Source organism: Phalaenopsis equestris, unplaced genomic scaffold (genome assembly GCF_001263595.1).
Source record: "Phalaenopsis equestris unplaced genomic scaffold, ASM126359v1 Scaffold000084, whole genome shotgun sequence".
NCBI classification, from domain to species: Eukaryota; Viridiplantae; Streptophyta; class Magnoliopsida; order Asparagales; family Orchidaceae; genus Phalaenopsis; species Phalaenopsis equestris.
In genome coordinates, this window is record NW_018164526.1 from 154,492 (window position 1) to 182,384 (window position 27,893).

General features: G+C 36.0%; 1 protein-coding gene across 4 annotated transcripts; it reads left to right on the forward strand.

The window, feature by feature from the left end:
- Window positions 1-323: 323 nt before the first annotated feature.
- Window positions 324-27,763, forward strand: LOC110019841. Of its 4 annotated transcripts, none has more exons than XM_020717691.1 (15): window positions 324-687; window positions 7,806-8,199; window positions 8,571-8,748; window positions 9,389-9,528; window positions 9,622-10,834; window positions 10,939-11,039; window positions 11,180-11,324; window positions 20,459-20,527; window positions 20,657-20,702; window positions 20,811-21,193; window positions 24,379-24,458; window positions 24,558-24,693; window positions 25,787-25,949; window positions 26,793-26,875; window positions 27,365-27,763. In XM_020717691.1, the coding sequence occupies exons 1-15, from the start codon at window positions 543-545 to the stop codon at window positions 27,494-27,496; spliced, it is 3,408 nt and encodes a 1,135-aa protein (XP_020573350.1). In that variant the 5' UTR covers window positions 324-542; the 3' UTR covers window positions 27,497-27,763. The 4 variants fall into 4 exon arrangements, with proteins under 4 accessions (XP_020573350.1, XP_020573351.1, XP_020573352.1 ...); XM_020717692.1 differs by having other exon boundaries at window positions 324-651; XM_020717693.1 differs by having other exon boundaries at window positions 324-651; window positions 7,842-8,199.
- The last annotated feature ends 130 nt before the right edge of the window (window positions 27,764-27,893 follow it).

Genomic DNA, 27,893 nt, shown 5'->3' on the forward strand with positions numbered 1-27,893 from the left:
CTATATCAAAATTGTAAAAAAATAAACAGACAACTAACCTATCCGGAGCTGTTTCCTGCCACAACTGCTGCTCCTCAACTTTTTAATAAACTACAACTGCACTTAATAGACTCTAAATAAAAAGAAATCATAAATCCCCGGAACCACCATAATAGAGTTCCACTATATTTAGTAAATCCTATGATAAATTCTAATAAATATTAAATTTTAAGTATTTAAGATAAAAAAATGAGTACTTTAGTGGTACATATATGTAAATCCCACTTTGTTTTGTTCTGTAATTTAGCAGAATGTGCGGGTTTATTTTGTAAATGGCGCTGGCCGCTTGCTCAGCCGGGACAAGGACTGTTGGAGAAGCGGATGCGATGCGGTCATCGAGGAGCAGAGGTTAGCGCTGTGAATCAAACTGCCCATTCTTCTTCCCCTTGTCTAGGCCGCTCCGCCTATTTTCATCGGCTGCCGGAATCTATTTTCCTCGCGATTTAATGGCAGCTCTGATGTGATCGGAGTTCGGTTAGGGTCGGCGATCGGCATCAACTGCAATGACCATGAGTACAGCAAGGCATACAGTGCGAGATTTGATCGAAGAAGCAAAGAAGCGGGTGATTTTGTTTCTTATATGTCTCTTCGGCCTCTCCTATCTCATGTCTCGTATGTCCCTTTCTGTTGCTTCCGGGCTTCTCCGGAGTTAGTTCTGTTTCTTTTTGTTTTTTTTTTTAAATTTGCGGCAGTGAGATCTCAGTAGCAATGGTGCGCATAATTTTTTAAACTTGATTCTGCCTTTCTTTTGTTTGTCTAGGATTCCTTATTCCAGTTGCTTTTCTTGGTCTTTATATGCTCCCGACTCATAAGAGATATCATGGATTTACTCCGGAAAATTCGTCTCCGGATTTACTGCCGCATTTATATTGGGATACTATCTGCGCTTCATCCAATTTTTAGGGAGACTGATTTCTCTATACCATCTTTACAATTTTCACCTAAATTCAAACCTTAAAACTTTAATTTGGCGGCCAAACATTCCGTCAGTTGCGCCATGGGTGTAATTGGGTTGAATGATTTAAGCCTCTCTGACACTTTCTTTTGAGAACGCGGGCAAATGATTTGCTTGGTTTCGCCTAAAACTTCATTTGGTTTTAGTGCAACTCACTGTTCTTTACTCAGAGTGTTGGAACAACGTTAAAATACACTTCTGATTTTTTTTGCTTTAGCCTATATGCAAATTCCATTACTAAAGAACCTCCCTGATGCGAGTTTTGCCCGTTAAATGTGTCAAAATATGAAATTTTTTTTTTCTCCCAGGACCTTCTAGTGATGGTACTTTCATCATACATTCATGATTCCATGTCCTTAGAGCATAAAAGGTTTTTCATGCATTTTGAAGTATGGGTATGTCTTATTATTCCGTACAGCTATGAAAGCTGAATTGGCTTCAGCTATTTGATAAATCAGGACAATTGAACTTGGAAAAAAACTAGACACTACTAAAATTGCGATTTAACAGAAGCCCCCTAATGAAATCTATTGAAGGTGAAGTTCAAATATTTTTTCTAGCTTAGTTGGTCTGCACTCTTTTAAATAAACGACATGCATTTTACCAATGCGTCCTCTCCCGATATCCCCTCCCTACCAAATTTACAAAATTTCAATTGGAAAAGCATGCTAATTATCTTTAATGTTTCTTTTTTTGCATTTATCCATAAAGGAAGAGTGTTCGCCAACAAAAATGGAATTTAGAATTTGGAAACGCCATGGATGTGTGTGTGTTTGTGTGTATGTGTGTGATTAAGGGCACACACACATGCACACATAAATACTTTTCCGGAGGATGAAGATTTAATGAATAGAAAAGGGGTAATCATAATTATTTTTGCAACTTTCTTATGATATGTTAGTTGTATTTGATAACTATCACTTTATCATTTTTAGAGTTCCAAATAAGGTGTGAGAAACTTACCCTATTTTGATTTAGAAGGCCAAGGTTTTGAATGCAAGATAGCTTTTTATGTTGAAAACATTTTAAAGTCTTAAGCACTACACATCTAGTTTAATAGCACCACCTAAAGAGCTTACCTTAAGATGAACTTGCTCACTCTCTAGGATTCCTACACATGTGAGGAATTCCAACTGAAAACTCTTCAAATAGGAATTATCTGATTGTCTATGAAGGAATGTATAGTTTTATCGTGTGATGTTGTTAATATTTTAAATCATCAGACTACAAGCATAAGGTGTGATTTAATGATTCTAGAGCTTTGATAACTTGATAAAAAAATGAAGCTATTGGAGTGAGAAGGAACCAAAACTAAGCTTCCAACATACTTTTTTGGGATTCATAAAATATCCTTGTATTCTAGGAGTGCAATAAATTTTATGTTTCATAGCCGCTATTCAGAAATGCCTTGTTAGTTTTGGAAATTACATGAAGGTTTTGCTCACAATTTTTTTATTGCTATTTGTTTACAAATTTATCCTCTTTCCTACGCCTTAGTAGATATCATGTGCAATGCACCAAGTCATATGCTATCATTTCTTCCTCTTTTGCTATCACCTCATTAAAACCAAGTTAAGTGTTGCCGAGATGAGAATGATTAGTTGGATAAGTGGCTTTGCATAGAGACAAAATGCGACAAAATGCGAAATGAATATATTCGTGATTGGGTTGGTGTAGCTCTAGTGACGGACAAAATTAGAGAGAGTCGTCTTAAATGGTTTTGTCACATTAAACGTCGATCGTCTGATGATCAGATTAGGAGTGCAAATGTTTTAGATTTCACTTATGTTAAGAAAGACAGAGGTAGACCTAGGAAGACTTGGGTATATTGTATAAAAATGATCTTAACTTATTAGAATTAAATAAAAATATGACACTAAATGAGACACAATAAAGAAAAAGGATTCATGTAGACGACTGCACTTAGTGGGATAAAGTTTTTGTTGTTGTTGCTATTGTTGTACTCATCTATCCATAGACCATGATAATTATTCTATAATTATTATGTTATATATTAAAAGTTCTCATAGGATTATTTAAATACTATGTAAATCTTTGAATGAAGTACCAAGTAAATTATGTCTAATTCTTTTCATGGTATGACAGGTTTAGGTCATTTCTCTCTTTGTATTTCCACTACAATAGTCTTTGTCATTGCATTACTAGAATATTACATTCTTCATTGTTAAACTCTTTTCTTTTTCCTTTATCAGAACTATACTTTCATTGCTATACTGTTGTGAATATTTGTCATTCTTGCAATTTTCATCGTTGCCTCGCCACAAACTAGTCTCATTACTATTGCATTTATCATTGCATTGTTGCAAATATTTCAAATTATTACAGTATTTGTTGATAATTGATGTTGGACGCAAGAGTGTATGCGATAGTGCGGTTTCGGTGACTCCTGGCTGTGTGATTCTAGGAATAGCGACATAAGTTGCCTTTTTATTTTATTTATATTATTTTCGACAATTCATTCCCTTTCTAGTTTTTTCATATTTTCCTAATTTTTAATTAGGATACTTCTTATTAGGAGACTTTTCTATATGTGTATTGGGCAGTTTGAATTTTCAGTTTGTTGATTTTATAAATTTGAGTGACTTTTATTTGAATTTTGCTCTCGTGTGTGTTATAGCTTTTTTCTTTTGCAAGTGTTGTATTTGTTTTTTGCTTAGGAACAAATGGTAGATCCTCCTCGTTGCTTGAACATATTCGAAAGTTCTCCACTGTTTGCAGTCGGGAGAGCTGTTGATGACGCGGAACTTGCTGTCCAACAACAGTTTTACCTCCTAATGTCTTGCAAACATTGTACCCCACATATTAGCCATCCTTTGCTATTCCACAATCTTCTCTCCGCAATACCCGCTCCCAAGCCACCTTTTAGGTGCCCTGAAACAGTATCATCTAGTATCAGAGCCTGACAAATTCTAAAATTTTGGGGATTTGTCTTGTCGTAAATTTAAAATTCTAAAAGCAGGATTCGATCATGCCCAAATTATTCCTACTTCAATTCCTAAACCTAGATAAAAAATTTTCAAGTCTAGATTTTTATTTTCACCAAAATTTCACCAAAACACCTACACCAAAACTTAAGCCACGATCAACCTTGATTTGCAATCCTATATCCACCAAAAAGCTGATCCAAAGAAAATGATGCCATGCCGTCAAGGAGAAATCCTCAGAGAGATATTGAGGACTCACTATGGAGGACATGTAACAAATAATCTTCCAATTGTAGCAGAAACTTATCGCTTTTGAGAGGAGGTAATCAAGTGATGGTCATCCATAAACACAACGGTGACTCGTCAGTCAAAAAAAGGAAGTGAATCTCTTCCATCAGGTAGTTTCCAGTGATGAAGAATCACTACCTCGACGATTCGATATGAAATATCAGAGGGGATGCCATAATCTTAGAATATATGTGGATATATAAAATTTCAACGATCACATGGATTCTGATGAGTTTATTAAGTGATTTCAAATTGTGGAATTATTTTTTGAGTAAAACAATGTTCCTCAAAATAAAAGAATTAAATTGACAACCATCAAGCTCATGAAAAATGCTTCATTGTGGTGAGAGAACTTGAAGCTTATTTGACAAAAAGAAAGAGAAGAGTAAGATCATCGCGTGATCTAAGATAAAATGAGAGATGCATAGCAAATATTTTCTCCCATGTTACTGGCATGATATGTTCATAAAATTCCATAATTTGCTCCAGAGAGATATTTCTTTGGAGTACACAACTGACTTCGATCAACTCATGCTGAAATGTGAGTTGGTGGAATTAGAGGAGCAGACAGTGTCAAGATTACTTGGAGGATTGAGACCATATATCAATAATTTTGTTCAATTGCAGCTTTATTGGCCCCCTACTTGATGTGCATAACTTAGCATTGATGGCAGAGAAATAACAATGTAACTAGATGATCGTCACACTTTACAGACGGAGTTTAATTACAAGAAGTTTTCAATATCTTGTGCCTATGAATGAGTGTCACATCTTTTGGGCCGATCATGACAATATGATAGGGTACATGTTATGATGGTTGCAAAAATACAAACTAACTTATCATGGACATGAAGCGTATTGTACTTCTGTCATTGGAGGAGCCAATTTGGATGGGTACTCTGGACAAGGTAGGAATTGGCTTGTGCCACATATTTACAAACTATGAGAGAGGCTCTATTGAAACTGAACTTTATGATGCTGGAAACCAGTGTCATGGAATCTGAGGCAGTGTAACCCTCACTAGTGGAGTTTAAAAATTTCCTAACATTCAGTCTACTCCCTGGATTGCCACTATTGAGAATGACCTAGCATGTCTTCATTTCAGATCGAAATGAGAATATTTGAGCTATTTCTCGAAGATTATAAATTAAGCTGGGTATTAAGTCCCAAGTTAGTTTAGCAGTTTTGTCACTGATAAATAGTTAGATAGGAGTGATGAACCGGTAATTTGGAAATATTTACATGTGTTTTATGAGAAATAACATCAAACAATGGGATCCATGTGTTTTTGAAGATGAGGGAGAAGCCACTATCACCATGGGTGAGTGACGTGGGTTGCAGGATTTCATGCAACACTAGTTTCCACGACTCTCCAACGCAACATATTTCATATGTGTTGCACCATAAAGGGAAAAGTGTGTAGCCTTGTTACTGATCGAAGAAGTTATGAAAATATAACATTTATATAATTGGTGGATAAATTGAACCTCACTATCCAGAAGCATTATCAATTATATTCTTTTACCTGATTAAAAAAATGTATGAAAAGTGTTGAAAGGAGGTGCCTCGTGGAGTTTCTATGAGAGACAAGCTGCAGGATCAGGTTTGGTATGATGTGGTGCATGTGAATGAGTGTCACATTCTTTTGAGCCGATCATGACAATATGATAGGGGTACATTCATGATGGTTGTAAAAGTATCGACTCATTTATCATGAACGAGAAGTGTATTGTACTCTTGACGTTGGAGGAGTCAGTTGTGATAGATACTCTGGATGAGACAAAAATTTTAGTGGCTCGTGCCACATCTTTATAAACTATGAGAGATGCACCAGTGACACGGAACTTGATGATGCTAGAAACCGGTGTCATGGAATCCGAGGTAGTTTGACCTCGCACTAGAGGAGTTTCAAGATCCCCTAACATTCAATCCCATTAGTCCTTAAGGTTGCCACTATTGAGAGCGATTTAGCATGTCATCAATTCAGATCGAGATGAGAATATTTGATCTATTTCTGGAAGACTCTATAAAGTAAGCTGAGTATTAAGTCCTAAGTCAGTTTTGTAGTGTTGTCACTGATAGATGGTCAGATAGGAGTGGTGAACAAGTACTTTGGAACTCTGCACACGTGTTTTATGAGAAAGAATAACAGACAATGGGATCCAGGTGTTTTCGAAGATGAGGGAGAAGCCTCTACCACCCTGGGAGATTGATGAAAGATGCGGGAGTTCATGCGATGCTGCGATTTCCCCGACTCTCGGCTCCTGCGAGTGCGGGAATAGCAGCATAAGCTGCCTTTTTATTTTATTTATATTATTTTCCGCAATTTCTCTTGTCTTACTTCTTTCCTTTCTTGTTTTTCTTATTTTACTAGTTTCTAATTGTGTTATCTCTTATTAAGAGACTTTTATATATGTGTATTGGGCTGTTTGGATTCTCAGTTTGTTGTTTTTATAAATTTGAGTGATGTTTCTCTGAATTTGGCTCTCCAGAGTGTCGTATCATCTTTCTTTTGCAAGTGGTGTATTTATGTTTCGCGTAGGAACAGGTGGTGGAACCTCCTCGCCGCACGAACATTGCTAATTCTGACTTTTCTCTGTTGTTTGCAGCCGGGACAACCGCCAAAGATGTCAAACCTGCTGTCTAACAACAACTTTAGCCTGTTATCATTTCCAAACACCGTAACCCCTACATAGTAACCTTCCCTCGCTATTCCACAAACCAATAATTTGCCCCATTATTTTATTATTTTAATCATTCCCATCACAAATTTTTTCATATGCTCTTTTTTCTCCAACAAAAAAAAAGTAATATGGCTATTAGATACTTGACTGCCATCGGGGCCCAATTAGATGTTGTTATAAATAAATCCCCAAACTCTAAATTTTATCATGTGCCTAAATTATTTCCAACCTGTTAATCCATTCAAAGTTAACTAAAGATTCAATTGTATTGTTGTATTTGATTTTTTATATCATTTTTTTTCAAAAAAATTGTGCGAGGGTGTTGGATTGGATTTGATAATGAAAGCGTTGAAATCTTTTATCTTGAGGAATCTAGTCATGATGAAAAATACAATCTTTAGTACTATTTCTTCTCATAAAAATTATTATTCTGCCTACTTATCAATTTGTTTATTATTGTAATTATTTTATAATCGTTATGTTCTCTATTAGAAACTGTCCTAACACGATATAAATTTTGTATAAATAATGGCGTGAAGTACTAAACAATTCTCTCTTATCATATTACCAAGTTTTTTCATTGACAACCATTTTCATGATTACAAATTTATCATTCTGGCATTCCGTGCCCTGTGCAATGGCATTTCTGTGCACGCAGTTCTAATTGCTTTTTCAGCATTTTCGGCGGATCTTTGTTTACCATTCTGTTGTTTGGGTATGTTATAAAATGAATATCTGTTGAAGTTTCACTTTGGATGCTTTGGATGCTTAATAACCCATGTTGATCTAATCATCCTTATGTATCTTCACATTTCATCTAAAATTCTCAGGTTTATTTTCTTTCCTTTGTTTAGCTGTCCTCTTCACTGTTGATTCCAAAATTTTTTATTTCAGTAACTAGCTCCTCAGTCTGGGTGAACTTGCCCGCAGCTGCCGTTTTGATCGTTTTCTTCCGATATATCTCACTTGATCTTGATATCCACAAGAAGTCAAAAGCAGGCAGCAATCAACCTCTTTTAGATCCATCTTCCAAAATCAAGTCTATCAAGCCTCACGACTTTCCCCTTGAAAAGATCAACTGGAGAAGTAAGGTGAATTCACCTCCTACTGAAGAGGCAATTGACCACTTTACCAGACACTTGGTTTCAGAGTGGGTAACAGATCTCTGGTACTCTCGCATAACACCTGATAAAGATGGTCCAGAAGAACTGGTTCAGATTATAAATAATGTTTTTGGCGAAATTTCAAGTCGTGCTAGAGATGTAAATCTTATTGAGCTTCTTACCAGGTTTTTATCACCATATTACTAACATTCTATTCAAGAATACTAGAATACCTGTTTATTTATTGTCGAGAAAATTTACATATCTAGCATGCAATTCTCATATATTTACATACCTCACATCTAAAGTTTCATATTTAATCGCATAGCACTTTGGTACTTTAAACCTATGCCTGAAAAGATGTATTTTGCTTTTAAAAAAAATGATAATAGAGCTATTTTTGATGTGATATTAAAGATTTGAGTATTAAAGATTTGAGTGTTATGTTTTTGTAAATATGAAAGCTTAGGTGTTAGATATGTAAATACATAAGAATCATGTGCTATGTATGTAAATCTGTTTATTTATTGTAATGGAGTTATGGAAAATCATGCAGGGATATCATTAATCTGTTTTGTAATCATTTGGAAATTTATCGTACGAGCGTATCCAAGATTGGAAGGCAGGAATTGAAGAAGCTTACCCCTGATCATCAAGATATTCAGCTGAAGCATGTTCTGGCTGCTGAGAGCAAGTTGCATCCAGCTTTGTTTTCTCCAAAAGCTGAACATAAGGTTGTAGGTCCCTCATACAAGGAAAATTGACTAGTTATTGCAGAAATATATAATTTAGAAGTTGAAATCCGAAGCTTTATTTATTTTTCTCTTCTTTGAATTTGGAATGATAAGCCATTATTGCTTTATTGTGCTAATTCAGCTCTTTTAGTGAAAGGATTTTCAGTAAATTATTTTTTCAACTTCTTATTGCATTCTATTGTTTTGCTTTGCCCTTGATTCAGTCCATTTGATCTAATTATTGGAATATCTTGATGATGAACCTTAAAAAGTTTGGGGAATTTATACAGCAGATAATTCTTATGTATTTACATATCTCGCGCCTAAACCTTCATATTTATGGACATGGCACTTTAATCTTTAATACCACATAAGAATAACATTATTATCACTTTTTAAAAGTGAAATATACCATTTCATGCATAGATTTAGTACCAAAGTGCTATGTATTAAATATGAAATTTTAGTTTATGTAAATATATAATAATAGTGTTCTACTTATTTAAATTTCCCAAAAAAGTTTATACTTTGGACTTGTATTGCGAGGCTTCTTTCTTTTAAAAAAGAGTTTGCTGGCATGACTTTGAATTTTGTTGAGAAAATAAAAGTCCTCTTTTCTTCCCCAAAATCCAATGCCCAGGTTTTGCAGCATTTGGTGAATGGGCTCATGCTTACCACTTTTAGGCCCAAAGACCTTGAGTGCTATTTCTTTCAATATACCACTAGAGAGCTTCTTGCTTGTGCTGTTTTTCGCCCAGTTTTAAACTTGGCCAACCCAAGGTAGTTAATTATATATTTCAGTTCATTGATTCTTTCTCATTTAACCTTTTTGCCTTTGCCCAATTTAGTATTTTGTTTCCATTTTCATTTCAGGTTTATCAATGAAAAGATTGAGTCTTTAGTTCTTTCTCTTGCCAACAAGGCTGATAAGGATTCTAATACTTCAACTGATCTGACAGCCAATGTCAAGTCTAATGCATCTTCAAAGCCATCCGTCGAACAGCTTTCTGGGTTACAGGATCGTTCAGCTGTGGGCCTCGAACTCGTACAATTTAAGCCTGGCCCATCTAAAATTGCTTCGAATGAACAAGCGGACGGAGCAACCGGTTTGAAGCATCAACATTCTTCAGGTCGTAGTTCAGTAGGCACTCATGAGACACCTTTGATGCCAGGAGCCATCAATGATGGAGCTCAAGCATTACCAGATACTCAAACTAATCATGTCGACCCAACTGTGTCATCCATTTCTAAAGGAGAGTGGGGCCATATTTTGGATATAATTTCCCAAAAGAAGCGGCAAGCTCTTGCTCCAGAACATCTTGAAAATATTTGGGCAAAAGGAAGAAACTATAGGAAGAAGGAAGGATCAAAACAACCTCCGAAACAAAACACAAGTGGGACATCAATTTGCAACAACAGCACAAAGAAATCTGCAGCAACTTCTGGTTATTTGAAGAAGGATAAGGCAGCTAGCTTTGATGCATCTTTGATTGATGCTCATTCTGACATGTTTGGTTCAGCTCTCCACCTTTCCAATCCATATCAAGAAATGCCAGATGTTCATGAGGGAGAGCTTGAAATAGTTAGTGAAAGCTCGTACGAGACTGAAGATGAAGAAAGCAGCAATGTGACGGGTCTTGATTCTCCAGGAACGAGAGTCTGGGATAGCAAAAACAAAAGAAATGCCTCTGTTTCACACATAAGACATCCACTTGAAAATCCTGATTTTCATTCAACAAAAATTAAGGTTAAAAGCCATGTTAGACATCCGAGGACATTGAGAACACCATCAGGGAGGAAAAGAATCAGGCCGGGTAATCAGAAGACTCCCCTTTGGCAAGAGATTGAGAGATCTTCCTTTTTGTTAGGTGAAAGGCATGATATACTAAATGAATTAAATAAAGATGATAGAGTGGAGGAACTGAGTGATGAACCGGACGTTGAAATTGTTGGTAGGATTCATAGTGGGGCTGCTGCATCTTCTTCACCCAGGCCTTCCATCTCAGCTTCTGAATCATCTACTTTGTCTTTGAAATCTGCTGAAAATTCTGTGCTGGCTGATTCATTTCTAAAGCTTAGATGTGAGGTGAATCTAATGTTTTTTATGATTTTATTTTTAATTTAAGATGCACAAATGATGGAAATCATCAAGGCTTACTGCAAATGATGTGGATGAATTTTATGATTCAGGTTTTTGGAGCCAATATTGTTAAGAGTGGTTCAGTAACATTTGCTGTGTATTCAATTGCCGTGACGGATGCAAATAATCATTGTTGGTCTATCAAAAGAAGGTAGGTGGAAGCAAAAATAGTGCATTTTTATTACAGGTTCTGTTCCTGTCTTGCAGCTTGGGATTTTCAAATTCCTTTTTTTTGGTTGAAGTAGTCTTTTTCTTCTTTCTGCTGGATTTTGAAAGCTGTTATTTCATCAGGTTCCGGCATTTTGAAGAGTTACATCGGCGTCTGAAGGAATTTCCTGAATATAATCTTAGCTTGCCTCCAAAACATTTTCTTTCATCAGGGCTTGATATGCCTGTGGTTCAAGAAAGGTGTAAATCCCTTGATAAATATCTAAAGGTATTTCTGGTTATGTGATCTTTTTTATGCACGGTATGAAATCTTTTATGCCATCTTTGGAACTTATGTTATACGATTGATGGGGGGAGCAAGGCAGGGAAAAAAAAAAAAAAAAAAAAAAAAGCAATTGTGGTGGCTTTCTAGGTTTTTTCTTACAAAAAATTGAGAAAGGAAGAATATATTATAGAGGGAGAACCAAGAGATAAAGAGAATAAAAGGGTAAGAAAATTAAATGAATAGATGTGTCAAAGGAAGAGAGGCAAGATATTGAAAAGCAGAAGCATGAGAAAACCCTAGTAGTGAGTGAATCCTCTCAAAGGAAAAAAATCCGTTGGAATTATGAGTGAATTATAAGACTTGGCATTTTTTATAAGAATACTTCTTATTGATACAAGAAATACATTCTTAAAAAAAAAGTCCTAAATATCTAATGGCAATTAAAATAACTCTTTCCTTCTATTGCACAAGCAAAAATGGTCGCCCCCATTTTGATTGCTCTATGGAGCCTATTTCCACTTCAATTTGGATCTCATTTTCATGTCTTCACCAACACTATTTCAACAAGCTTAACTTATTGATATCAGTGTTAACCCAAACCCAATGGGGAAAAAAATATTATTAATCAAAAGAAAATAGAGGTTCCAATTAGAGACGCTTGAAATTAGGAAATAACAAAGACACAACACGACTCAATTAGTTATGAGGACGAGGAGGACGACGGCGGTGCTGAAGTTTAAGGGGAAATAGTAACTAGTGGTCCGTGGCTGGAAGGGGGTGGCAATAGGTGGGAGTTTGCTGGAAAGGGGGATGACAACAAGTTATAGGGGCTTGAAGGGGATTGACAATAAGTTGTAGGGTTTGAAAGGGAAATATAGTAGGTTAGGGTGGTTGGGAGGGGCGGTATTAGTTTGGAGGTGGAAATGTGTTGCAACAGGTAGGTAGGTGGTTGGAGAGGTCGGCATCAAGTTGGAAACGGTTGGCTTGGATGACAATGAAGGGGAGATGGTTGGTTGCAAAAAAATAGTAGGGACTTTGTTTCCAAGCAACGAAAACAACCGCAACAGTGATGGGAAGCTGTGGGAAAGCAAAGAACGATAGAAAACCACTACCTCAGGATAAGTTGCAGCTGAAACGCCTTCTTGCCTTCAGATACAATCCTAGGAGGGAAACAGGACGCCAACAACTATCCTAATAGAAATCTGAAAGTAAAAACTGTCCTAAAATATAACAAATGTCAAACATACAGACTTAGGGTAAAGACAAGTTAGTTTCACTCCCACTAGGAGGAAACCCAAAGCTTGGAAGGACCGGTTGGTCTTTTCTGTGCCTGGACTGAACTGGTCCAGTGTTGCCAATCGTGACTTTTGTTGTGCCTGGAAAACGACGTCTCTTGTCAGTCTCCTAGGATTGGAGGAGCGTCAACCTTATCTATCGAAGCTTCTGTGTCTCTGTATTATGGAGTTAAATCCGTTACATTGAGGGTAGCCGAGATATTGTAATACCCAAGTAAACCAATCTTGTAGGTGTTGTCATTCAACTTCTTGAGGATTCTGAATGATCCGTTTGCTTTGGGCTTAAGTTTCCCGAACAACCTCATGGAAATCTCACTTTCTTCAACCTGATCCACACTAGATCTCCCTCTTGAAACATACCTTCTTCCTTGTTTTATTAGCTTGTGCCTGATACTTATGGTTCTGCTTGGTGATCTCCTTTCTCACCTCCTCATGTATCCTCCGAATCTCCTATACCCTCGGCCTAACATTCACACTAACCTCCAACGTGGAAAGAATTGATACTAACTCAAGTGGAGTGAGTGGATTGCCTCTATACGCAATCTGAAAAGGTGTGCACATCGCGTCGTCCGTCTCACAGACCTATTGTAGGCAAATTTGGCCTGCGATAGGAGGAGGTCCCACTTCCGTCTAACTATATATTTGTGGGCAGGCCACTGAGCTGAATTGAAGTATAATATCATGCTTTTACCACAAATTCTTCAAAATTGGCTCAGAAATTTGACCTTCCCTGTCAGAGGTAATGGTTCTAGGAATCTCATGCAGTTTCTCAATCTCCTTGAAGTACAAATCAACTTCATGTGATGCATCTAGTGTTCGGTGGCACGACACAAAATGAGCCATCTTTGAGAACTTGTCAACCACGACCATCACCGAATTTTTGTTCCATTACATCATTGGAAGGCCTACTATGAAGTTCATGCCGACATTCACCCAATGGCCTCTGGTACTATTAAATGGGGTATACAATCACATATTTTGTCCCCTGGTTTTAGCCAAGTGAAAACTCTGCACTGCTTGAAGGCCTACTATGAAGTTCATGTTGACATCCACCCAATGAGCCTCTGGTACTAGTAAATGGGGTATACAACCGCATATTTTGTCCCTTGGTTTTAGCCAAGTGACAAACTCTGCACTGCCTGACGTATCGTTCCACCTCTCATCTGTCAGGGCCATAAGAAATGTTCTCTCACCTCACCAGTGCGAGGTTTTTGTCTCTACCAAAGTGACCTGCTAGTCCCCCACCGTGACTCCTGAAGTATGTACCCCCTTAATGAGCATTTGAGTAGACACAACTTGCTCCAGTGGAATATATAACCATCAGTTCGGTGGTACGGTCTTGTAGGCCTCTCCCTACACTTATCCTAAATTTCTTGAAATCCTCGTCTGTCTTGTACTCTTCTTTAACCACCTTAAATCCCATGACTTTGGCCTACATGGAAGTGATCAACAAATGACAGTGACTCAATTCATCTACCATCCGGTTCTGACTTTCCGCCTTGTGCGTAAGCACAACTGGAATGTTGTCAAAAACTCAACCTAAGACATATGTGTACTCTTCAGCTTGCTATGACTATTTAAGAATCTTAACGTCTCATGATTTATGAATAAATTGAACTCGCTCCTCAACAAATAGTGACTTTAGTGGTGGAGATCTCTCACAATGGCTTAGAACTCCTTTTCGTAGGCCAAGTACTTTCAATGGGACTCATCAACTTCTCATTGAAGAAGGCTAGAGGGTGTCCTCCCTGACTCAACATTGCTCCAATCTCCACATTGGAGGCGTCACACTCAACCTCAAACAACAATAACAAGCCTTTTTCCCACTTAGTGTGGTCAACTACATGAATCTTTTTTCTCCATTGTTTCATATTAAGTATCATATTTTCATTTATTTCTAATTAATTAAGCTTAATTTTAATACAATATGCCAAGTCGTTTTAGGTCTACCTCTACCTTTCTTAACATAAGTCGAATATAAAACATCTGCTCTCTTAACCGGATCAGAAGATGGTCGACGTTTAATGTGACCAAACCATCTAAAACAATTCCCTTGGGATCTCATCTGCCACTAGAGCTACACCAACCTTTTCTCGGATACTTTTGTTTTGCATTTTGTCTCCAAGTGTCAAGCCACTTATCCATCTAAGCATTCTCATCTTAGCAACACTTAACTTAGTTTTATGCTTATCTTGTATAGGCCAACATTCGACGCCATAAAACATTGCAAGCCTCACCACCATCTTATAAAAGTTTCCTTTAAGTCTAAGCGATACTTTTATATCACACAATAGGACCAATGCATTCCAGTTCAATTATCCAACTTGAATTCTAGTAAAATTTGGCGAGGCTAACAAAGGGTACTTTTCTATCACACTCTACCTCGAACAACTAACTAAAATCTGGCAAGGCTTACAATGGGGCCTACGTCACCTTTTCTTTCAGAGCATGAAAACTGGACTGGGCTGCCCCTGTTCATTGAAACTTTTCTCCCTTCAAAAGCTCTGTTAGCAGAGTTGTAATGATGTTGAAGCTCGTGATGAACCACATGTAACATGATGCTAACCCCAAAAATTGCCTCAGCTCGGTAAAATACTTGGGGGTCTTCAACTCATGATCATCTCTATCTTTGTAGGGTCCATCTGAATGTCTGAATTGGATACAATATAACCCAAAAAACATATTTGAGCCGTCATGCAATGACACTTCTTATGGTGTGCATATAGTTTCTCCAAACACAAAATCTTAAAAATTCGCCTCAGATGTGGCAAATTCTCCTCGGAACAGTCGTAGACAAGGATGTCGAAATATATAACCACGAAATTCCCGATGTAAACCCATAACACCGGATTCAACAGCTCTATGAATGTGTTAGGTGCATTAAATAGTCTAAATGACATGATGTTCCACTCGTACAACCCATCTCTGGTCTTGAAAGCGGTCTTTCATTCATCTCTCGACCTCATTCTGATCTAATGATGTCCAATGCGCATGCTAATCTTGAAAAATACTATGATTCCATGTTATTGATCCAGTAGTTCGCCCTGGCGAGAGACGGGGAACCGATATTTAATGGTGATCTTGTTTATAGCCCGACTATCTATGCACATTCTCCGCAAGCCGTCCTTCTTGGGAACCATCAATGCGAAGACAGTACACAGGCTGTTGCTTTCTCTCACCAATCCCCGGATGATGAGATCTTGCACTTGTTGTTGTAACTCCTCGTACTCCGTTGACCTCAATCTGTATACATGCTTGTTTAACAACATTGATCATTGGATAAGATCGATGGCATGCTGGATATTCTTAAGCGACGGTAGACCTTTGACAGGCTGTTGGTCATCAGCTCCTGAAACTTGGCTAAGAGTGGTTTGAACATCTTTGGTGGGTCCATATCCCCCTCAATTCCTTCTAAGACGACAAAGATAGTGCCACTAGAGTATCTCGAACTGACTACAGAAAAGTAGCTCGTGGGTCATCTTGCTTCTCCCTTACAGATGCATCTGTTCCTTCAAATGCACTTCCCTTCCTTCATGAACGAGTACTATTTCTTGAAGCCATCATGCTTTGTTTTGCAATCAAAATGACACAGCCTCCACAACAAGATGTGATAAGCGCCTATGGGCACCACGTCATACCACACCTGATCTCGTCTCTAATGGAAAACTCTACTAGGCATTGCTGATCCATTCGTATCTCATTTCCTTTCTTCAACCATATCAGAGAATAAGGCTGAGAGTGTTTCTGTGTTGCCAGATCCAACTTCTTTAACGTAAAGTGGATACCACCTTCTCACAGCTTTCTCCGTCAATTATGAGGCTGCAAACTTTCTCTCTCATTATACATCTGGTGCGAAGATACTATGCCTTAACCATGAGTGATTTCTTTACGGTTTCGACTGCATAAATTTTCTTACAGTAAGCATCTTCCTTTCATCTCTTCGGAGCTGATCACCTTGGTGCTTAGTCGTTTCATCATCACTAACTTCCTTTATGGCACCATGCTCGGTGAAGAACACTAGGCTGCTCGTCGAGATGCCCATATCCATGGTTTTTGAAGCATTTCTGGACTGGGATTGTACCGGGTGTGCTGTTCTTCTCTAACTTCTTCCCACTCTGATTTGCTTTGTCATTTCTCAGTCCAATCTTTCCTATTTCTCTAGGCGTGCTCCTGCTGGGACCTCCAAAAGGAGGCAGAGACCTCTGCTATTTTTTCCTGTCTCTCCACTTTTACCGCCAATATTTGCATGTCCTTCAGTTTCCAATAGGTTTGATGTTGAAACACATCATTAATGATGGGTCTTAGGCCTCCCCAATGTCTAACCATGGAGTGCTTCTCTATCTCCTTTAGTTCACATTTTAATTTGAGCTGCATAAATTATTGTTGTGTATCCTCCATCGATAACTTCTTTTGTTGTAGGTAGTGGAGTTTCATGAAAATATTCAGGCGATAGTGTGAGGATAGATACTGTTGCTGCATTGCATTTTTTCATCTTCTCTCAAGAAGTAGTCTTATCTTGTGATTCTCTAAGTTTTTCCCTTTTTAGGTTCTCCCATCATAATAAGACATTCTCCTTCTATTTGATGGCGACGAGTTTTACTCTTCTGTCATCAGGCTTGCCTTTGTTTTCAAAAATCTGCTCAACAATCCGCATCCATTCGAGAAAATCATCTAGATTCGGTATGTCCATCTTAACTCCCAAATCTCTGTGCTCCCCAGCATGCACTTCCTCTCTCAGCCTTCTCTGATTTTGAAATGAGTTCAACTGTTCTTTTGGGTCTCTTCCATGGATCCCACTACTACTGTCGATGACATCCACCATGGTCGTTTTTGCATGACCTAGAGCCGTTGTAGCATTTGGCGAAGTACTTTCGTATGTCACCCGTGGTAGAATCCTGCTCAGTTTTTGGCAATTGCCTTCTCGACGACATTGTTAGGGTTTAGGTGCGGATAGGTGGAATGAAGCGTATAGGTTGGGGAAAGAAAATTTGGAGGGGGTGGAGATATGTTTGGGTATGACAGATGCTAGAAACCCTAGGATGAGACTGAGATTAGACTAGCTTTGATACCAAATGATACCGGAGTTAACCCAAAACCCACTAGGGAAATCAAAACACTTGTAACTAGGAAATAACAAAGACACAACACGACTCAACTAGGATGGTGATGACGATGGTGTTGTGGTTTAAGGGGAAATAGTAACTAAAGGAGATCAAAAGTGGTTGGAAGGGTGACAACAAGTGGTCGATGGCTGAAAAAGGGACAATAAGTTGTAGGGACTTGAAGAGAATGGCAGCAGGTTGGAAGTGGCTGGGAGGGGCTGCAGTAGGTTATAGGTGGCTGGAAATGGGATGACATTAGATAGTTTAGGTGGCTGGAAATGGGATGACATTAGATAGTTTAGGTGGCTGGAGAGGTCGACAACAAGGTGGAGATGGCAACATTAGATAGTTTAGGTGGCTGGAGAGGTCGACAATAAGGTGGAGATGGCATGGCTGGCTGGCTGGCTGGCTGGCTGCAAGAAACAACACAAACTCTTTTCTGAGCGATGGCAGCGACCATGGCGATGGCGACATCGGAGTGGAACCTGTGGGGAACAATAGAAAACTACCACATTGGGACGAGTTACAGCCGAAATATCTTCTTGCCTTTCGATACAATCTTAGGACTGAAAACGGGATGCCGACGACTGTCTCGACAGAAATTTAAAAGCAAAAATTGCCCCAAAACACAACAAATAATATATATATATATATATAGATACATAGGGTAAAGAGGAGTGGGCCCCACTCCCAATGGGAGGGAACCCAAGCTTGGAAGGACTGGTCAGTCCCTCTTGTGCCTGACCGAACCGGTCCAGTGACCCCAATTGCGACTTTTGCCGTGCCTAGCGAACGACGTCTCATGTCACTTACTTTCCTCGATTTCTATTTTAGGTAAACTTTTACTAGTGAATGTTTTGACAACTCTTTTTACTACTCCTATGGCTATTGTTGTGGAATTGGAAACTACAATTTTTTTTTTTTATAAAGTGATGTGGATTAGGCCTCTGTCATTGGGATATTGGCAGAAGCTGAATTTAAAATGTTCCATTATAGTACTCTTCTTGCATTCTTTTTAGCTTAAATTCTCTAAGGTTTCATGGCTCATCGTGAATTGCGGAACCCTCAATTTCAATCGTAATATCTTCAAACTGATGCTTGTACCCCTTTGATGGAAGAGACCCTCTCATATGCTTAGGTCTCTTCCCAAAAGTTGGAGCCAAGTTTAGATTCACTTTAGGAATAACTGGCTGATGTTCTTGTCTCTGTTAACGGTTTTGATCACTTCATCAACTATTTATATTATCATCAAGAATATTCCACATGTTTTGGAATGCCTCACCCTCTCTCATTTGCGAATAAAATGACAATTATCCTTCATTGCAATTTTTTTTTTCTGATTGGAGCATTGAAAGTGCTGGCATTTTGATAAATAAAAAATTCAATGTTTTACAAAATGACACCCTAAACCCTAAATTCAATGAATGGGCATAAATCAAAAGAAAATCTAACTATTCACTTATTTTTGCTACTTTTCAAGATAGTCGGTCCAAATAAACTATTTTTATTTTTTTTCTATACTGCTGTATTTTTTTTTTGCTATGACATTTCTTGGCAAATCCCTTGGTGTAGTCATATCATTTTCTTGTCGGTATAATTTTGTTTAAAAAATAAATTCTTTATCCTACTAAGTCTAATTGAATTATACACTTTCGGTCTATTTATATCAATAGATCTTACTAAAAAAAAGATAATATAATTACCAAACTAGTACAAAATAAGGCTTGTTGTTGTAGTGGTAGTATTACAAAATGACTAATTTCATTTATGCTATCGATAATTAAGGCCTCGTTTGGGACCACTTCACCTTTCATAAAAACTCATTTAAACAGAACTTCAGGTGAAACAACAATATAAAGCAGGTCTTTCTAAAGTCAATATATTGTTTGAATACAAAACTTCATGTGCAGCTTTTTTAAAAATAAAAGACAAAATAACTCAAAACTTCTAAAATTATTCTGTACTACTGACTCCAGTACTATTGCTTTCTTGAGAACTGCCCCGCCGGCAAGGTCTGTGGAGGCGACGGCAGCGGCGGCGATGAGAGAAAAAGAAGCATTGGAATGACCCACAACAACATATCCTAGGTCTCCCGAAAAAGTTGCGAGAAAAATGATAAATTTTGAAGGCTAATTTTGACCTTTCGTAATAGAAACAGGGGAACCCAGCCAACTATAGCAAAACGGAGCACAGCATTCACGATCTCAAAACGGAGAAAAATGCGGTTGCATTGAAAGGACTTTTGGATAAATTGTATATCCAAAAGACTGCATTACATTTTATGGCCTTTTTCTCCAACGCAATGGAGCCCAAAAACATTTCCAAACGAAGCCTAACCACAAAAAAGTCAAATAAGAGCTTGAAACTGAGAATTGAGATGGAATTGCACTATATTAGGGACATCTATAACCTTCTGAGACTTGTAGAAGCTACTGGTTAGGTTCTAAAGAAATTTCTAGTCTTTATGCTAGCATGAATAAAGTGACGCAAGTTTATATTTAGTTGTATGGGAATACATGGTGAAGAAGGATTTATAAAACTGGCCCCAAATAGTTGGAATGAGTTTAATGACGATGATGCAGTTTACTACTAATATTAATGTAACATCAGCGTATTGTTTTGTTAATGGTGGAAGACATTTGCTCTTTATGTGGCACAAATAAAATAGTAATATTTTAGCTGATTTTATGTGCTAGATTAATCTGTATTATCTTTCTAAACTGCAAGTTCTATGTTTCAGAGGCTTCTTGAGCTTCCCAACATATCAGGATCTATAGAAGTTTGGGATTTTCTTAGCGTTGATTCACAGGTTTGTGTATTGCTCTCTTAATTGCCCTTCACTTTTTACGCCCCTTATCTTTTTTGTTTTTGTCTGAAGACATATTTGACATGTATAATTTCCGTTTATTTACTTTTCAATTTATGTATTTTGCTGCAGACCTACATTTTCTCTAATTCTCTCTCTATCATGCAAACATTGTCGGGTAAATCATTTGTATAATTTTCCATTGCTGTACCAAGTTCTTATGTATAACTATTGATACACTCCCATTGAATGTAAATTCATTTTCCTGTCCCTTTATGCAATATAGCTGACCTTGACTATAAGCCACCTGAGAAGAGTGCTAAGCTCCACAATTCGACTGAAGTTGCGAACTCTCAGTTACCATCTCGGACTGAACAGCTGAGCAGTGTAAATGGCACAAATGCTTTATACAAAAAACATACAGAATCAGAAAATGTTGGAATGAGAAAGAGAAAAATCCAGGAACATATTGGAGTGAATGTTGGTAATGAAGGTAATATTTTATCTCATGGTAATTCAGGGGGTGACACAGATAATATGGCTCAAAGAATTTCGTGTCGAAGCAAGATTGAAAATGATGAGCACAAAAGTACTTCGGGTGGCAATAGTGACCTGCCTCAGGCTTCTCAAATTCCTGAAGCTTTTGGAGATCTAACCCTTCCTACCGAAGTAAGTCTTTCCAAATTTTTTTGAGAAATGAGTTGAAATGGTCTCCGTACTCTTTGTAGGGGGTCATACTAGTCCAAGAGTTTATAGAAGTGTCAATTCAGTTCTTAGAGTCTTTTAATGGGGGCTAAAATAGTCCTCTTTGGGGACTATTTCAGTCTTATTAAAAATATTTGGGGACTAAATTGACACTTTTATGGACTCTTGGACTAAAATAACCCAATGTAAAGAGTCAGGGGACTATTTTGACACTTAACTCTAATTTTTATAGAGCAGTAGTTTTTGGTGTAATATTTCCATATATTTATGATCTTTTTGTTCATCATAAGTGTTCAATATTTGGGTCTTTTTTGTTTCTTGTGTGTGGATTACCACTCCAAACACCGCTTTAAATTCAAAACCGATTCATGAAGGTTTCTTAATCATCTGATCTGAAAGCGGCTGTAAATTATGATTAATAATATTTTGGAGAGAATAAAGGAAATAGAAATCCTGAGTATCTGTGGAGGCATATTTTCTGTAATCAAATAGCTTCTAGTTAAATTATCTTCGAGTCCTGCATATTCCTGATGTAGGGGCCCTTTGGAGTCTTCTAAAGGATCTCTAATACTAAATGCAAAGATGGCATTTCCAAGATTTAAATGTATATGAACTTAAATGGGTTAAAATAAAAGGAAAATTTACATACATACCACACTAGTCTTATGTATTTACATTTCTAACAACTAATGTTTGATATTTACATTTATAACACCTTGTTATTAGAAACCAATGCATGAAAAAGTGTATTTCAATTTTAAAAATGGGAGAATTCAGGTTCTCCAAGCATCAAATGTTTCTTTCCTTTAATTTCATGAAGTCGCATGATCTGTGAAGTTCAAATTTTTGTTAAGGAACCTAAACCATCCTTTTAGTCTTATAGTCATTAGTAGCTGTCTCCTCCCAATTTGTTGTAGTTACTATCATTCTTAACTTGAATGCTTTGGGAGAGAAAAATAATTAGAAAGTTTGATTTTGACGAAAGTTATTTTGAAAGTAGGAATGCTATTTTATTATTGAATGAGAAGGCTCTTATTTTTCTATTGAAATGTTGGTGTTGAAATTGTAGGTAAGAAAAAGGTAGGTGAGAATTGTGCTTTAGTGGGATGAAAATATTGAAGGCAAGTAATAAATTAGGCTTAATACCCTTAAATAGTTTCTCAAAGATAATAAGAAATTATGAGCGTCCTTGTATTTATTTAAAATTTTTTTCTAATTATAATAACGAGCTGTATGAGACAAGAAAAAATATACAGGGTTAAATCTCTCAAACCTTTCATAAGCATGGTTTATTTAACAAACTATATAAGCACCTAGGACATCGTCTACCTTAAAGCTCATCTTGAAGATTGACATAAATCTATTTAACAAACTATGTAAGCACCTAGGACATCGACTACCTTAAAGCTCATCTTGAAGATTGACATAAATCTAAACTTTCTCATTTATATTTTAAAATCATACTTGGTTTTTTTCAAATAAAAAAATTTTTCTGTATTTTGAAGAGAAAATTGGCCCTTTCATATCAATTTTGTCTGTGCTAATGTGCTACTATGTAAATCTACCCCTTAGTTTCTTTTAAATAAATTCATATGACTTCACATAATTAACTGATGTCCTAAAAAAAAATTGATTCCCTGTGTTGTCGATGAATTGGGTCTCCAACTGGATTGTAAAGCCTAAGCCCATAATTTTTGGTTGCTTATTATCTATAGGATAACATGAATATCTGATCTCTTAAAACTTTCCTAAAACATGTGGAGCTTACAATGTAAGAACTTATCGATAATTTGATTTACCATCAATAACTCTTAAAAGGAAAATGCGATAAGCTCTTGCTATCCGTGAAAAGTTTAAGCAACACATGTTTTGGTGACCTTAATATGCATCTATATAGGGGCTAGATGAATAGAGCACTGTTAGCATCTTCATAATGCTTTAGATTTTTTTTTTCCTTTTTTGCGGCTGTTTTGTTGACATTTATTTTAGAGGGGAGAAGAATTCAAAAAAAAAAAATCCTCTTAATTTCTCCGGCTTTATATGTAGGATTTTTGTGCTTTTGTGGTTAAAGCTACACATGTTTTGGCGATCTAAAAATGCAACTATACAAGGGCTAGATGAATAGAGTGCCGTTAGCATTTTCATAATGCTTTAGAATTTTATTTTTGTTTTTGCGGGGGTTTTATTGACATTTCTTTCACATGATAATATATGATAATATTTTTGTACTTTTTTGGTTAAAACTACACATGTTTATGTGATCTTAACATGCAATTATACAGTGCTAGATGATTTGAGCACTGTTAAAATATTCATAATGCTTTAGAATTTTTGTTTTTGTTTTTGCGGGCATTTATTGAGATTCATTTTAAAGGTGGCATAATTTCAAAAAGTTTTTCTTCATTTCTCCAGCTTTATCTAGTAAAATTTTAGTACTTCTGTGGTTAAAGCATCACATGTTTTGGTGATTTTAACATGCAACTTTACGGGGTCTAGATGTATAGAGCACCGTTAACATTTTCATAATGCTTTTGATTTTTGTTTTTGTTTTTGCGGGGTTCGTATTGACATTCATTTTAGAGGGGGAAAATTTTTTAAAAAGTTTCTGTTCATTTCTTCTGCTTTATGTATATATGTGTGTGTGCGCGCGCGCGCTTGTCTATATATATATATATACATATTTGCTTGGAAAGAGACAGAGGTATCCTACACTTTTGTGCCAATTTTTATGGCATAAATATTAGAAGCCGGTTAATTATCAGCCCTGAAGAGAAAACATATTGTTCTTTCATTTTTTTGCCAATTGCTTGCGATTTAATTGTATTTTAATTTAATATCACTTCTTGCACAACTTAGAATCATTTATCGACCAAGTTATTTTCATGCATTTGCTTTAATATTTTTTATTATGTGGATAATCTTTCTTAATAATGTGTGCTTATAGACTTTTGTATAAAACATATTTCATCAAATAATTTATAATTAGTGGTTCTGATGGATCTATTCCTATTTCATGACTAGTATCTAGTTTCATCTCATCCTTCTCCACCCCATCACATTTTTCACAACCCAATGAAAGAAGAAAGATAAAGGTTCTGATGATTTTTAAAACTTCTAAAAATTAACTTCGTATTCTTTTTGTACAACAGTGGACGACTCCAAATCTTAGTGTCCCAATATTGGATTTGATAGATGTGATTTTTCAGCTTAAGGATGGTGGCTGGATCAGGTAATTATATTTTGGAAATCCATTTAAAAAATTTCATCTGGCTCTTTTAGCTTCTCTAATTATGTTGTGAAAATAATTACTCCATTTATTTGCATTTAGGCGTAAAGCATTTTGGGTGGCAAAACAACTTCTGCAGTTGGGAATGGGGGATGCCTTTGACGATTGGCTTATTGACAAAATCCAGCAATTGAGAAAAGGATCTGTAGTTGCTAATGCAATTAGGCGCATTGAGCAAGTATGTGATATATTTATGTTAGAGAAAAGGAACATTTATAAAATATTTGATTTAGTCCCTAAACTCTTAAAATAGGAGCCAACATGATTCATCTATTGAGAGTAATGAAAAATCTAAGTCAAAGTTAACAATTGGTGTTAAAAATAATGGTAGTTTAGTAATTTAGATCATTTTAAAAAATTTACAAGATCTAATTTTTTACCTATCTTTTTTGGGGATATAATCTATTGGTGAAATTGTTAATGTTTCTTCATTTATAGATGCTCTGTAATGAAATTAATGCATAATAAATCGGAAAATTTACATATGTACCACACAATTATTTTGTGTGTGTGTGTGTATCCAACAACTAAATTTTGATGTTTATGCATGCACCACTCAAATAATTAAAATCAAATCTAAAATAAATTAATATTAACTCATTTAAAGTGAAATATACATTTTCATGCATAGGTTTTAATGTGATTATGACACTAAAGTGTTATAAATTTAAATATGAAAATTTAGGTGTTAGATATATTAATACATAAGAATTCTGTGCTACATATGTAAATTTTCTTATTAAATTTATGAATTTTTGTAATTATTATTGTTAACTTTCCCGTGAAATATCTCAACCTTCAATTTCCTACAAAATATCTCAAACTTAAAAAAAAAATTGATTTTCTTAGTTTTGTAAAAATTTGAAGATTTAAATGGCTAATATTCTTATTTTTAACACTATCCTTGAACTTTAATTTCAGTCTTATTACTTTTAATGGCGGTATTATTTTGACTCTTATTTTAAGAGTTCATGGACTAATTTAAACATTATATATACATTGGGACTAAAGCGACCCTTCACAAATAGTTGGAAAACCATTTTTGTCCTTCTCTCATTTTTATTATCCTATTTAAAACTCATGGTTAGCCAAAGTTAAATACCAATCTGTTTTATTTTCAGAGCTTGCCATCAATTATTCTCTCAATACTTGTAATCAGAACATTAGATTTCTGTTAGATCTAAATTTTCATGTTCTATCTTTGAAATGTATAAAATTTCTGACTTGCAGAGATTGCTTGAAATGCTTAGAAATTTTATGCTTTGAATCAGATACTATGGCCTGATGGAATCTTCATTACTAAGCATCCGAACCGTAAACCTCCTACGCCAGTTTCTTCTCCGGGTAATATAAGCAGCAGACATAACTCTCCGGTGAGTGATCAACAACTGGAAGATGCGCGTCGTGCGAAATTTGTTTATGAGTTAATAATAGGTGAGGCTGATCCTTGCCATATTGCATGCAAATATTCTTTATTCCTTTATATGTTTGTGAACATCAAAATTATATTGAGTAAAATTCTTTTATTTGGAATGAGCAACTATGCCCGCAAGAGGGAGAAAATCATACTTGTTCATGCACATGCAAAACATATCAGTTTATAAATGGCCAGCAGAAACCATTTTTCCATAAAGTTAGAAAATGTAAACTATTAGGCCATTGATCACCATGAATTTTCTAGAATGTTGCAGTACTTCTCCTGAGAAAAGGTTGTTTTACGAAAGGAAGATTTACATACATACCACTTAATTCTTATGTATTTACATATCTAACACCTAAACTTCAATTTTTATTTGTATCTTTCAAATTTCATGAACGTCCAACTAAGAAGTCAAAATAAAAAAGAGCTGCTTCAGACACGGACTTCAGAGGTGTAAGACCAAAAATATGTAGGATAAAGTTGCATTGTAAGAAAGCTATTCTGAATGAGATCACTGATAACCGACTGTATCACATTTTTAGAGGCGGCTAGTGACTGTGATGGCGATGATGGTTTGGGGGTATTTGCGTGTTTATATTTCTAAGGCATCATGTGTGCATAAGATTAAACTTAATCTAATTTTTCATTAGCCTTATCCCAGATATGAAAATGGATATCCTCCGTCTTCGCTTATTTGACCCACTAAAAGTTTCCTTCAAAATCAGCATTTAATTTTATGAATTGAACATGTTTCTGGGTCGATCTTACAATTTCTGCAGATCTAATTGTTATTTTGCTTGCTGGTTTTTTTCTAATTTTACTTTTGCCTGATTTTTAGTCTAATTATATTTTTGCAGATAAGGCACCAGCTCCTCTCGTAGGTCTTGTGGGAAGAAAAGAGTACGAACATTGCGCTCAAGATATATACTTCTTTCTACAGGTGTTTTTCCTTTTTCATAAAAAATTGAGTTTATAATCACTGATAAGATAAATTTTTAAGAAAAATTGGGTAAATTTGTACTTTAAAAGTATTGTATTTGCTTGGAAATGTGTGCAAGCAAATGTTGGTTGATTATTCATGTATTGCATTGATCTCAAAGCTAATTCAAAGCTTTTAAAGCTCATTCTAACCAAAATTTCAGTTAGGATCCTATCTCTCTCCTACGATATTAGATTAAAATATCAGTAGTAGGAAAAGGAAAAAAAATTGGGCGAGGATATCCTGATCTTGCTTCGGTCAGGACGAGTTTTAAAATCTTTAAATTTGTTTTGAGATAAGTGAAATGTATGATTTGATTGGCTATATACTCACCTTGATGAGCATTAAAAATCAAAATTTGATCAGAATATCCTTACCTAATATTTCTCTCTAGTAAAATTAACTATCTTATGCTCATCACATTATTCCCAACTTCTTATTATATTGCAGTCTGTTGTGTGCTTGAAGCAGCTAACAGTAGAGCTCTTAGAGCTGCTACTACTATCAGCTTTTCCAGAGCTCGAAGAAGTTATCAGACAATGCCATGAAGAAAAAGATCAGTTTGGCATCTTGGAAGAGTAAGTTTCTACTTCACATTGTTCCATATTCATTTTTCGCGGAGCTAAAGTAGCCAATTTTTGCTGGAAATAAAAGGTGTTCTGTTTTGTGCGGTAAATAAAAAATGCTTCTGTAAATATCCAAGTTATAGTTTGTAATTTTGTGCCATGGAAGATTGTTATTGAAATCTGCTTGTTGATTGATTGTTCTGTTGTGTGAGTCAATACGTAGTCCATTTTTGTACTTTTTAGGTCTATCATATAGTTTTGTTGTTTACTTCTACATTAGCAATTCAGAGAGAATCCTGTACATAGTTGATTTTTTTTATTACTTCGTTAGCAATATGTATTAAGGTTTTTAATCATTATTTAACTGTGATTTTAATGTATTTATTAAATCTTATAGAAAATGTTAATGAGTT

Excerpts from the sequence above, each read along its gene's own strand:
- LOC110019841 (XM_020717691.1), top strand. The coding sequence starts at position 543 with ATGACCATGAGTACAGCAAGGCATACAGTGCGAGATTTGATCGAAGAA. Across the intron at positions 8,200-8,570 it reads CTTATTGAGCTTCTTACCAG|GGATATCATTAATCTGTTTT; the intron begins GTTTTTATCACC and ends AAAATCATGCAG. Across the intron at positions 24,459-24,557 it reads AAGGATGGTGGCTGGATCAG|GCGTAAAGCATTTTGGGTGG; the intron begins GTAATTATATTT and ends ATTTGCATTTAG.